This window comes from Mustela erminea, chromosome 10 (assembly GCF_009829155.1).
Source record: "Mustela erminea isolate mMusErm1 chromosome 10, mMusErm1.Pri, whole genome shotgun sequence".
NCBI classification, from domain to species: Eukaryota; Metazoa; Chordata; class Mammalia; order Carnivora; family Mustelidae; genus Mustela; species Mustela erminea.
Window position 1 is genome coordinate 85,014,524 of NC_045623.1, and position 11,035 is coordinate 85,025,558.

At 54.3% G+C, this 11,035-nt stretch overlaps 1 protein-coding gene across 3 annotated transcripts in view; it reads left to right on the top strand.

Annotated features, from left to right (window-relative positions):
- Positions 1 to 2,980: 2,980 nt before the first annotated feature.
- TRIM62 (tripartite motif containing 62) overlaps positions 2,981 to 11,035 on the top strand; it is a 28,866-nt gene continuing 20,811 nt past the window's right edge. Inside the window, exons 1-2 of one of the 3 annotated variants that reach the window (XM_032302197.1) lie at positions 2,981 to 3,067; positions 3,606 to 4,039. In XM_032302197.1, coding sequence (XP_032158088.1) covers positions 3,632 to 4,039 — 408 coding nt within the window. In that variant the 5' untranslated portion in view covers positions 2,981 to 3,067; positions 3,606 to 3,631. Of the gene's footprint in view, positions 3,068 to 3,605; positions 4,040 to 4,203; positions 4,304 to 11,035 lie in introns of those variants that run through there. The other 2 variants (XM_032302198.1, XM_032302199.1) reach the window with 2 other exon arrangements.

Here is an 11,035-nt window from a genome sequence, read left to right on the forward strand (position 1 = left end):
AAGCTTCTCTCTTTTCCTCTCCCTCTACACCTCCCCCCTCCCCCTCTCTAAAGAGAAAACAACTTTTTCAAGTAGGTGCATTTGCAAACACGGAATCCATGAATAGTGACATCTGACTGTATTTTTTCTGATTATAAAATTAAATAATAATGTAAAAGATGCAGTCCCCTCCATAATCCTAGATACACACTCAGATAAACACTGTCAGAACGACTATAGAGTTCTGCAGATCTCTGCTAGGCAGAGAATGCCTGTGTGCATATGTGCGACTGTGTGTCTGTGTCCGAGTGTCTGTGTGTGTGTGTGTTTTCCATCCAATAAGATCTCTTTGATAGTTTTCAAAAAAAAAAAAATCCTGAAGTTATATTTTAGAGTATGGATGGAAGCAGTCGGGATGCAGTGTGGTCAGGACCTCCCAGTCTCATTTCAGACCCCTTGACCGCAGCAAGTTGGGGAAGCAATGATCCAGAAAGAGCAATGGCTTGCCAAACTTAACTATCACCCGCAGTCTGAGTGCATGTCGTGTTCCGCATTTAACTGAGATGGTGTAAGTAAGGTCAGCCAAAGGACCGAGACTAAAAGCAGAAAACCTAGCAAAAGGTCAAGAGACTGACTTACAGCCAGAGAAAAACATAGTCCATACACTTGGGAAGGGGCTGGGCTACAGAACAAGGGGAGCCCAGCTATTTGAAAGGATTCAGACAATAGCATAGCAGTAACGGAGCTTCTTCTAAAAACAGCCGTGGGATGGCATGGGGCACGCCAAGCTGCTGCAAGAAAGAGACCCAAAATACAGTGGCTTACCGAAAATGGACATTTATTTCTCTGTCTCTAGTCCGCATGATTCCACTCCATGTCGCCATTCAGAGCTCAGGTCCCCTCCTTATCTTTGCTCTGTCAGCCCCTTTGAAGCATTATTGAAGCTTGGTCCCTGCCACATCTGTGTTCCAGCTTGAGGGAAGAGGAAATGGAGCATGGCAGAGCAAAAGCCCCATGCCTTAAGGACTGTTTCTATTTACGTTCTATTAGAAGGGACTTAGTCACAAAGCCACATTCAGTAACAAGAGCACCTAGGAAGTGTGGTCTCCAGCAGACCGGCCACTTGGCCGGCTACTCTACTGCTAAAGAATGGGAGGATAGAGGACAGGTTGAACAAACGAAGCCCGTCCATCCATCATCGTGCCTTTTTCCATTTCGCTTCAAATCCTTAAATAATTTAGACCTTCCTCTCCTTACACAAAAAAATATATTGGGGACGCAAATCGGTGTGTTATTTGGGATTCTTTTGGTTGCCAAGTGACAGCACAGTGCTGCTATTAAACTTGCTTAAGCAATAAGGTGGGCCACGTCATATATCCAAATTCTGGGCTCTGCGTCAAAGCACCAGCCCTTTTTCCCTACGACTCTCTCTTGTAGCCTCAGTCATGTGCTGGCAGCTTCCTAAGACTGGGAGCAAGTTAGCTGCTGCAGTTCCAACCATCACCACCAAACACATCCCAATCAGGAAAGGGGCCAGAGTTTGGGAAAGGGAAGAGATCTTTAGCAGAAGTTGCTTCCCCACCAGAGTCTTGACCTCTGTTTTTTTCAGGCCAAACCTGTATCACATGTCCAAGCCCAAACTCTCACTGGCAAGAAGAATGCATCCACCACCATGGACTTGAACCAAAAGGGACTTGAACTCCTAGAACTCCACCATGCACTTGAACTCCTAGACTGGGCTGGGGTCAACATTCTGTTGGTCACATGGGGAAGGGACCTGCCTGAACAAAATCAGGCTCTGACTGCAAGGAAAAGTGGAAGAATGGTTGTGGCATGAGTTACCAACTTGTTTCTGGAGATCACGGCAGGGGACCACGTGATGATGTGAAGGGGACGTAAACAGCAGAGAAGTGAACTTTGAACTGTTTCTTAAATTGTACCTCAAAAAAGTCTAACTCCAGTGAAGACATGTCTGGAGAAGGCAGAAACTAGGGAGACATGTTCAAGGTCTCTGACAACAGTGATCTAAGTCTCTCTTCCCAGGTCTACAGCTTTGCTGCTGTTACTCAGTACACAGTTTAATGTGTACCAAGCACTGCCCATATGCAGATGTATCAGAAAGGATTCCTGCCTTTACCTTGCTGATGGTATAATGAGCATCTCCCTGACTCCCTAAAACCCACACCAGACCAAGTCATTTTTCCGCTTGAAAGCCCAGTGCCTCCAGGAAATCCTTTACCGTGACCCACAATACCCTCCTCGCCAAGCCTTCCCCACCCCACCCCCAACAGTACAGAACTACTTGCACTTCCCTCAAAGTGCCCTCCCCTTTCACGCCTCTGTGCTTCTGCACCGGCTGTCCCCTCCATCTAGAAATCCCTTATCCCCTCTCCATCTGGCATAGGAGATAAGGTCTCCTATTACTCTCTCCTTCTCTCCTGCTCCAACCTTCCAACCCGCGCCCACCCCCCCCCCCACACACACACACAGAAAATAGCACTCCGGAATGTTTGCTGAATAGAGGCCACTCCTTGGGTCAGACAGGTCTTTCTAAACTTCTCCCCCAAGCACTCCTTAAGAAAGTGAAGAGGAAACCCTGAACTTGCTGCAAGCAAGCAGGGCATTTTCTCGAGTCTATCTTTGCATTTTATGCAAAGGTTGTATTTTATACACATTACAGCACGCATCATTGCTTGTTTTAACAAAAAAATACTATTTTCCCCAAATCTTCACGTCGATCATCCAGAGAGATGCTCCTTGTTTACTCGTTATCCTCTTAAATTAGCTGTCCTCACCCGCCGCAGGGACCCTAAGCGAGACGCTCAGGTTGTTCTGTGTGCAGATCCTGAAGGAAGAGCTGGGGCTTCGGTCCCCGGGGAGTACGGGAACGGTGGGGGCAGCGAGGGGGTCCGCAGGCTGGAGGCCTGGCCCCGCCTCTCCTCTCCCCCGCCCGCCGCAGGGGCGGAGTCGCCTGGGCCCGGCCCGCGGGGGCGGGGAGGGAGTCACTGTAGCCGAGAGCTTGCGCTCGGCTGGTTCCGGGTTGAGAGGCTGCGCTCGGACCGGAGCAGTGGCCGCTGAGCCGGCAGGGGTAAGGGGCCACGCCGGGCGGGGTCTTGGAGCCGAGATTAGGCAGCTGAGCTGCTCGCACCCCTCCTCTCCTCTGCCACGCACGGCCGCGGCGCAGCTCCGCTTGGCTTTCCCCTTCCCCAGAATTCCCCATCCCCAGCTTCTCCCCCTCCCCCCACTGCACCCATCCCGGGATTTCAGCTCCCCTAAGGCCTCCGCCCCCCTCCTGGATCCTCTTCTCCCAGTACCCATCCCTTAAGACTGTCCCTTCCTCTAGAAGCTCCTTGCCCGGAGCCCCTTCCCTCTGACACCAGGGCCCCCTCCCTCCAGCCCCCATCGCTTCAAGTCACCCACTACCTAGAGACCACCTTCCTGGACTCGCATCCCGGCTAGTCTCTGCCCTGCACCTCTTCCTCGCGTTCCCCCCTTCCCTCCCGGATAGACCCCCCCTTCCTTCTGTAGCTCCTACTCCTGCCTCTCCCCGTCTGCTCCCCGAACACATCTCTCGGTTGCGGCCCCCAACAGCGCCGCGCTCGCTCAGCCTCCCCCCTGAATCTCAGGGCCCCCTCTCTCCGCCCCCAGCGCCATGGCGTGCAGCCTCAAGGACGAGCTGCTCTGCTCCATCTGTCTGAGCATCTACCAGGACCCGGTGAGCCTGGGCTGCGAGCACTACTTCTGCCGCCGCTGCATCACAGAGCACTGGGTGAGGCAGGAGGCGCAGGGCGCCCGCGACTGCCCCGAGTGCCGGCGCACGTTCGCCGAGCCCGCGCTCGCGCCCAGCCTCAAGCTAGCCAACATCGTGGAGCGCTATAGCGCCTTCCCGCTGGACGCCATCCTCAACGCGCGCCGCGCCGCGCGACCCTGCCAGGCGCACGACAAGGTCAAGCTCTTCTGCCTCACGGACCGCGCGCTGCTCTGCTTCTTCTGCGATGAGCCCGCGCTGCATGAGCAGCACCAGGTCACCGGCATCGACGATGCCTTCGAGGAGTTGCAGGTGAGCTGCTGGGCCGGCCGGGGGCGGGGCCGGGGGCGGGGTCAGAGCTGAACCGTGGGCTGGGCCAAGTCCGAATTGCCACGGGGCGGGGCCGCCGGCAGGGTCAGGGCCCTATCAGAATTCGTACGGGACAGGGATGGGGCGGGGCCTACGGCCCTCTGCACCTGGCGGATCCGAGACGGACCCGAAGTAGGGGTGGGTCCTTGGGGAGGGGTCAGCCATGGAGTGAGACGGCCGGCACCAGTGAGATCAGAGATGGCCCAGGTACGGGCTTGGGGCAGGGTTGGGGACAGGCACGAATCAGAGCTGGAGGGCCACTGTCTGGGGTCAGGGGCCTGGACCTGAAGGCAGGGTCCACAAATGAACGGTTCAGGACAGAGTTGCGGCAAAACACTGATGGGAAGGGGAACACAATCAGGGCTACACAGGGGGCGGGGCCGCCGTCGGGGAATAGGTTAGGACTGGAGTCGCTGACCGGCAGGCTTGGGGCCGATGGGGCGGGACTCCATCTGGCGTGCATCGGGACCTAGGGAACTGTAGCAGGGCTAGATTTTGTGGGGGCAGGCCAGGGTGAAATCTGAGAGAGCCTAAGTTATGGCCATCCAAACTGCAGAGAGCGTGAGTTTGGTTGCCAAGGCCTAGGTAGGCCAGGGTGTGTGACGGGTTAAAGGGAAGATCAAGTCCAGGTACCCTAAGAACTATTTTGGTTTAAACCAGAGGAGAGGCCAGGATGACTGTGGGAACAGGACTTAAGATTCAAGATTTGGAGAATAAAGGCCCTGAAGTGAGGTGATTCAAGAAAAGGGAGGGGGTGGATCTCTGGGAGTCTCCAGAGGCTTTCGATGACCTCCTTGGCTCTGTTACCCTACTCAAGACCTTTGAAGACTAAATGAAACAGTATATGCAGGGTAACCTGAGCATAGTGAACCTAGGACTATAAATGATCTCCCTTACACCTTCCCATCTTCACTGACCAACTCCTACTCAGTTCTCAAAGCCCTGCTCAAATGTCCTTTGGGTGTAAGCATCCCCAATCTGCCCTGGCCAAAAAAGAGGGAAGAAAAAAAAAAGCATTAGAGCTGCATTTCCTCAAATATCCTCTGTTAATAAGTATGCTGTTCTAAAAAGTAGTATTCCAAGATCAGCTATATTGGGGAAATAAGAGTATATTCTCGATAGTCCCTTGGGGGATTCTGCATGTACATTTTACATATTAAAAGCTTGGAGAAATCTTTTGGCAAAGAGATCCGTTGAATGTGTTTACTAAAATGGCACCCAAGCTTATTTCAACGTGGAAGTCTAGAATCTTTTCCTCCACCTAAACCATTTCAATCCACCAGTCCTGTGTCTTTGGCCTGGGGATATCAATCTAGCACACAATTCCCAAAAAGCAGAAACAGTCTCTGATTCATCGTATCTATAGCCCTAAAGCCTGGCATATCCGTGCTCCTCAGTGAAGTTTGAATAATGAATGAGTGAAGGACCAATTCTGGCCTGAGCTGGCCCAGACTGTGGAGCCTTTGGAAGCAGATTTTTCACTCATTTCTTGAATATGCAGTGGATTAATTTGGCATGTAGTGAGCTCCCTGGCCCTTGGGACTCTTAAGCAGGAGCTAAATAACTACTTTCCCTTATGTTGTAAGAGGTATCCCCCCCCCACACCCTGAGTCTCTGCGAGTCAGCGTGCACTTAGCAGATGCCTGTGGATGACCCATGGCCCGGGAGAAATGACCCCATGTTCACCATATCTCCCTCCCTGCCCCTTTCATCCCCAAACCATGACTGACTCCTTCCCAGTCTGGCTTTTTGAGGATAGGGAGCAAGAACTGGGGGCTCTGGGAGCTTGCACAGGCTGGCATGGGCCTTCTATCCCCAGAGCATTTTGTAGCAAGCTCTGGTATTCCCCATCTCTCTATTTGTGAAGTCACATAAACAGGGAGGGGAGAACCTTTGACATGGCTGGGTGCAGATTGTGAGGCTTTGAAGGGACTCTGCTGCAACCATCTGTCCAACCTCTTCTTAATATAGATGACTGAGAGCCGGAGAGGTGAAATGACTCCCCCAAAGCCACACCAAGCGACTATGAGAGTACCAGGAAGCTCCACCTACCCCAGGCCATATCCCTCCTCTGCCACTTAGCCCCTCCCCTCCTCTCCCTGTCTGACCTTCTAGCTAGAGAGGCCTCTGCCTTCTGAGCCTGGGTTCCCCTGTCTGCAAACCGGGAAATCAGAATACTCAGTTCTTTGCAATCCATTCCACGTCCTAGGGGAATGCTGGAGGAATTAAATGTGTATTTTCTCTAAATGTTATTGACACGCTTCTACTCCTCGGTGAAAAGAACAAGATGGCCACCTACCTACCCTCTAGGGCAGTATCCTGCGGTCAGGTACTCTTGGGTTCCAGACCTTCCTGTCTGTGTGACTCGCCAAGTCCCTTCATGGAAGCCTTGATGCTCTCTGGTCTGTAGGCTGGGGTCAAAATGGTTCTTTCCTACCAGGATTTCAGGAGACGGACCTGAGATGAACCTGCTGTTTGAGATGCTTGGCGCAGGGAAGGGGCTGGGTCAGCACGCACTCCCATCCCTTGTCCTTCTACCTGTGAGACCTCATGCGCCCAGCTGGGCGAATGCCCAGACCTGCCTCTCTTGCCTGAGAGGAGGCCTTGCTCTGGCGCCTCCTCTGGGCTTGGCAAGAAGGTGGCAGAGAAACATGCCTTCCGCACTCAAGAGGGGAGCTCCTGGGAGAGGTTCAAGCCACTCCCCACCCCACCTGCCTCTCTTTCCTTGTGGGGTAACAGAATCAACAGAGCAGGGCTCACTCACTATGTGTGCACTGGGAATGAGGCTGAGCACTGCCCCCGCTTCTCTCCTGGCTGCTGGTGGTTCTGTCCCCAGGGCTGCGAGAGCCTGGGCTTGGGCCCGTCTCTGGGAGAAGAACAGACTCAGAGCTGGCAGAGCCTTGGAGATCTTCTGGTTCAACCCTCACTTGACAGGTGGCGCGCAATGGCAGAGGAGGACAAAGCGGACCTTGCCCCAGGCCCGAGGCCCTGGGAGGGCTGTGCCTGGGCTCAGCTGGAGTCTCCTCCCTTCCCACCTAGTGCTTGGCCTGCAGCTTTTAGATTTATTATAAATCCTGAAGGCAGCAGAGCAGAAAGGTGAAGAACTCCCACTTCGTACTGGGCAGCTTCAATCCCAGTGCTGCCACTTCTTGGCGATGTGGCCTTAGAAGAGTCACTTCCGTCTCTGAGCTTCGAGTCCCTCACTGACAGCAGTGGGGGTGGATGAAATAAGATGATATTTGCAAGAACTCAGTACCGCACTCCGCACCTAGTAAGCACTCAGTAAATGACAGTTCTAGAATGATATCATACTGTACCCTATTGACATTGGTGTGCAAGGCAGTCTTGTGCATTCTAGAATGTTTAGGAGTATCCTTGGCCCCTAAAAACTAACCAGCAGCATTTCCCACCACCCCCTCTCACTCCCCCACCCTCCCATCCCACTAAGCTGTGACAACCCAAAACATCTCCAGTCTTCATCCCATGTCCCCTGGGGTCAGAGTCACCCCTGGTTGAGACCCTTGTCCTAAAGAAGCTCTAAACAGCTTTCTAGGCTCAGCTCAATTATCACCTTCTCCGGGAAGCTTTCCCTGGCCTGCCAGGCAGAATTGCTTTGAACTTGATTCCAATACTGGGGTCAGATCCTGGCATCATCACTGATGAGCTGTGTGTCCTTGGTCAGGTCATTTCACTACACCAAGCCTCCACCTGCTTATCTATAACATGGGGATAATATGACCTCCCTGGGAAGGATGTTCTAAGGGTCAGGGTTATGGTATCAAAAGTGCCTGATACTGTGCCCGGCACTGAGTCGCACACAATGTTTAAGTATCCTTATTGTTTCTGACTCTAAAATTAACATAATCAACAGAGCTACATAAGTTAAAAGTACTCCCCGCCATAATCTCACCCCATAGAAAGACATGGTTAGAATTGCTTCTAGATTTTCCTAAAAATTCTAGAATTTTTGTGTACAGATGTGTGTGCATGTGTGTGTGCTTTCATGCCTTCCCCCGCCACACACACCCCTTTCTTTTTCACTGCTGAGCACTGGACCACAGAACCAAAGGGAGGGAGGGAGCCCCCTCTCAGAAGTTTGGGGCTTCTCAGTCAATACCTACTGGGCCCTGGCGCTTTGCCTGGGACTAGACTAAGCACTTTCCTTGTATTACCTCATTTAATCTTCATAAAACCCTGTCAAGTGGTCCTGTCATTTGCTCCTTTTCCAGGCAAAGAAAGAGGCTCAGAGGAATGGAGTGCCTGGTTTGGTCACCCGGCTGGGAGATGCCAGAGGCAGGATCAGAGGCCAGTCAGACCGAGCCACTCCCCGCCTCCTTGCTGCCTCTGAGGCCCAGGTGGTTGGCCCCTACGTCCCCCCAACCCCCACGCTGCCTGTCTTTATATTTCAAGTACTCAACACAGGGTCAGGCCAAGGACACCTTCTGTGCTACCTGATGCTCCGAGGGCAGGTGGTTGGATGTCCTCTTGGTCAGACATGCAGCCGGCTCTCTGGCCTGAGACCTCAGCTTCCAGGCCTCCAGAGAAGGGATCATGCTCATTCCCACCCACCCCCTCCGGGCCTCACGTGACCCCTGGAGCCTTTCCCAAGGCCTCTGTCCTGCCGCGGGAGACGGTACTATACTGGCCTTGGGTGGGAGCCCTGCCAAGCTGGGCGTGGTGACCCAGAGACACCGAGACAGCCATGTGGGGAAAGAGTGGGGTGAGGGGGCTGGGTTCAGATCCCACCTCTAGCTTCTTCCAGCTGAGCAGAAGGCACTGCCTCCTCTCACCCTTTCCCCGTGTGGGAGAGACAAGTAACAACAAGACTGTCCACTTGATGTGTAAAGAGGGAGAGAGACTTGCTGCCTCTCCAAATGGAGAGCAGTCGCGGAGCCGCCTTATTTGGTGCCACCGACAGGGAAGCAGCCAGGGTTTTTTGTTTTCCAAGGAAGCAGCCTCTGCTGTTACTTCTCCCAGCAGAGGACAGGATGTCTGTGCCAAGAGCAGCCTCCACGGAGGCGAGGCTGGCGGGGAGTCAAGCTCGGGGCTGGCTCTTGGCATTTCCACTTCCCGCCTCACAGGTGTCCGTGGCTGCCAGGAATGTTCATCCAGGACACCTTAGCTAAGCACCAGCCACGGCGTAGGAACTTGAATTTGGGTGGCCTCGGGACGTTTATTTCATAGGAAGCGTAGGATCAGGTAGGCAGTGACAACAACAGAAAGAAGAACAACTCTAAGGAAACACGAGGCAGTGAGCTAGGTGCTGTTCTGGGCATTAAATCCCCTCTCCTTTCCCAGTCCCTTGCGTGGGACTCGCACCAGCACCATTTCACAGAGGAAGACAGTGAGGCTGAGAGGTTCTGTAACTTGCCCAGGATGGAGTGGGTGTGGGATGATGCCAGAGAGGGAAGACATTGTGGACACAAGGAGCTAACAGAGCCTCAGCCCTCATCGCCCGGGTGCAGGGGCAAGGGCAGTGGCAGGGACAGCGCTTTGGTGGGGACGCTCACTGAATCCTCACGGCACACCTGAAAGGTGGGGCACCTTGCTGTGTGTTACATGTGAGGAAACTGAGGCTCAGAATCTGTACCCACTGCCATGGCACCAGGAAGTGTTGCTAGAACTGGAACTCAGGCTGTCAGCCGAGCGACAGGCATGGAGATGAGCGGGTGGGTAGTTGTGGCTGGAGGGGAGGGCATCGGGGTTCAGGCAGGAATGGGAGAGTGAGGTTGCCCCGGCTGAGAAAGGGCCTTGAACACCCCCCCCCCCATCCCAAGGAGCTTGGATTTGTTCCTAGAGATGCTGGGGAGCCAAGGACAGGTTTGAGACCTGGGCCAGGCCAGGTCTGCATGATGGGCAATGGGCAGCTGGAAGTCTGGGAGAGTCTGGGGGCCAGGGGAGCAGCCAGGAGGCCTTTCGAGAGATTGCTGGTGGTCCAGGAGAGGTGGGGCTCAAAGAGAGAGAGGACATGCAAGTGTTCAGGCCTGTTGGGGGAGCAGGAGCATCAGGGGTTCTGGGCGTGGGAGAGGGATGGAGAGGAAGAATGTGGGGCAAGTTCAGCTTGCCATGTCAAGACTTCTGGCGTCCTTGGGTCAGAGCAGGACAGAGAACAGTACAGGTACACAGAGAAGGGGAGGTAGCCTTATTTAGTCCCAGCCCAACCCCAAGGGTGGCTCTGATGCCCATTTTACAGATGAGGCTCCTCCAAGAGGTGAGCCCTGAGAGGGGAAGAGGTGATCTGCCCACGGTCATACATCTGGGATTCGAACCCAGGTTTTTCTGAGGCCAGAGTTCACATTATCTCCAATGGGCAGCACTGCTTGGTGACAGGGTTGGGAGAAGGGTCCCTGAAGCCTTCAGGAGACGGTTTCCTGCAGCAGCTTTGGCCTATAGGATGGGAGAGGGGTGGCCCCACAGGAGGGGCAGTCTGACCTTGGGAGTGTGAGAGACCTGGCTCTCTGTCCTCCCCCAAGGCTGCTGCCCTGGTCTGGGCCTCTCCAAACCTGCAGGGGAGCCCCAGAGCCTGTCAGCTGACATTTGCATAATTGTCTGCTCAGGTCTGCTCCCTCTCCAAAGGGAGGCCTACAGAGCTGTGGCCCCGCCTTCCGAGGGACTCCCCTCCTCCTGATAGGCTCCTGCTCTGATGGGGCTGCCAGAGTCCAGCCCCCCATGAGGACCTTCAAGGCCTCGTCCACCTCCTGCTCTCACCCCAGCTAGCCCCACCGGCCCTTCCAGCTTGACTCCACCCACCTGCCCAGACCTGGCTCCCCTCACCCCCAGCCACCCCCCACTTCCTGCACACACCAGGTGTGCCCCTGCCCAACTAGTCTCTCCACCTGAGATGCTCTGGCCCCACCCAGGATCCCTGAAGGACTCCTTCCAGTGCATCCTCCAGCCATCTTCCCCGGGCTTTCCATCAGGAATAATGTCTCTCCTGGA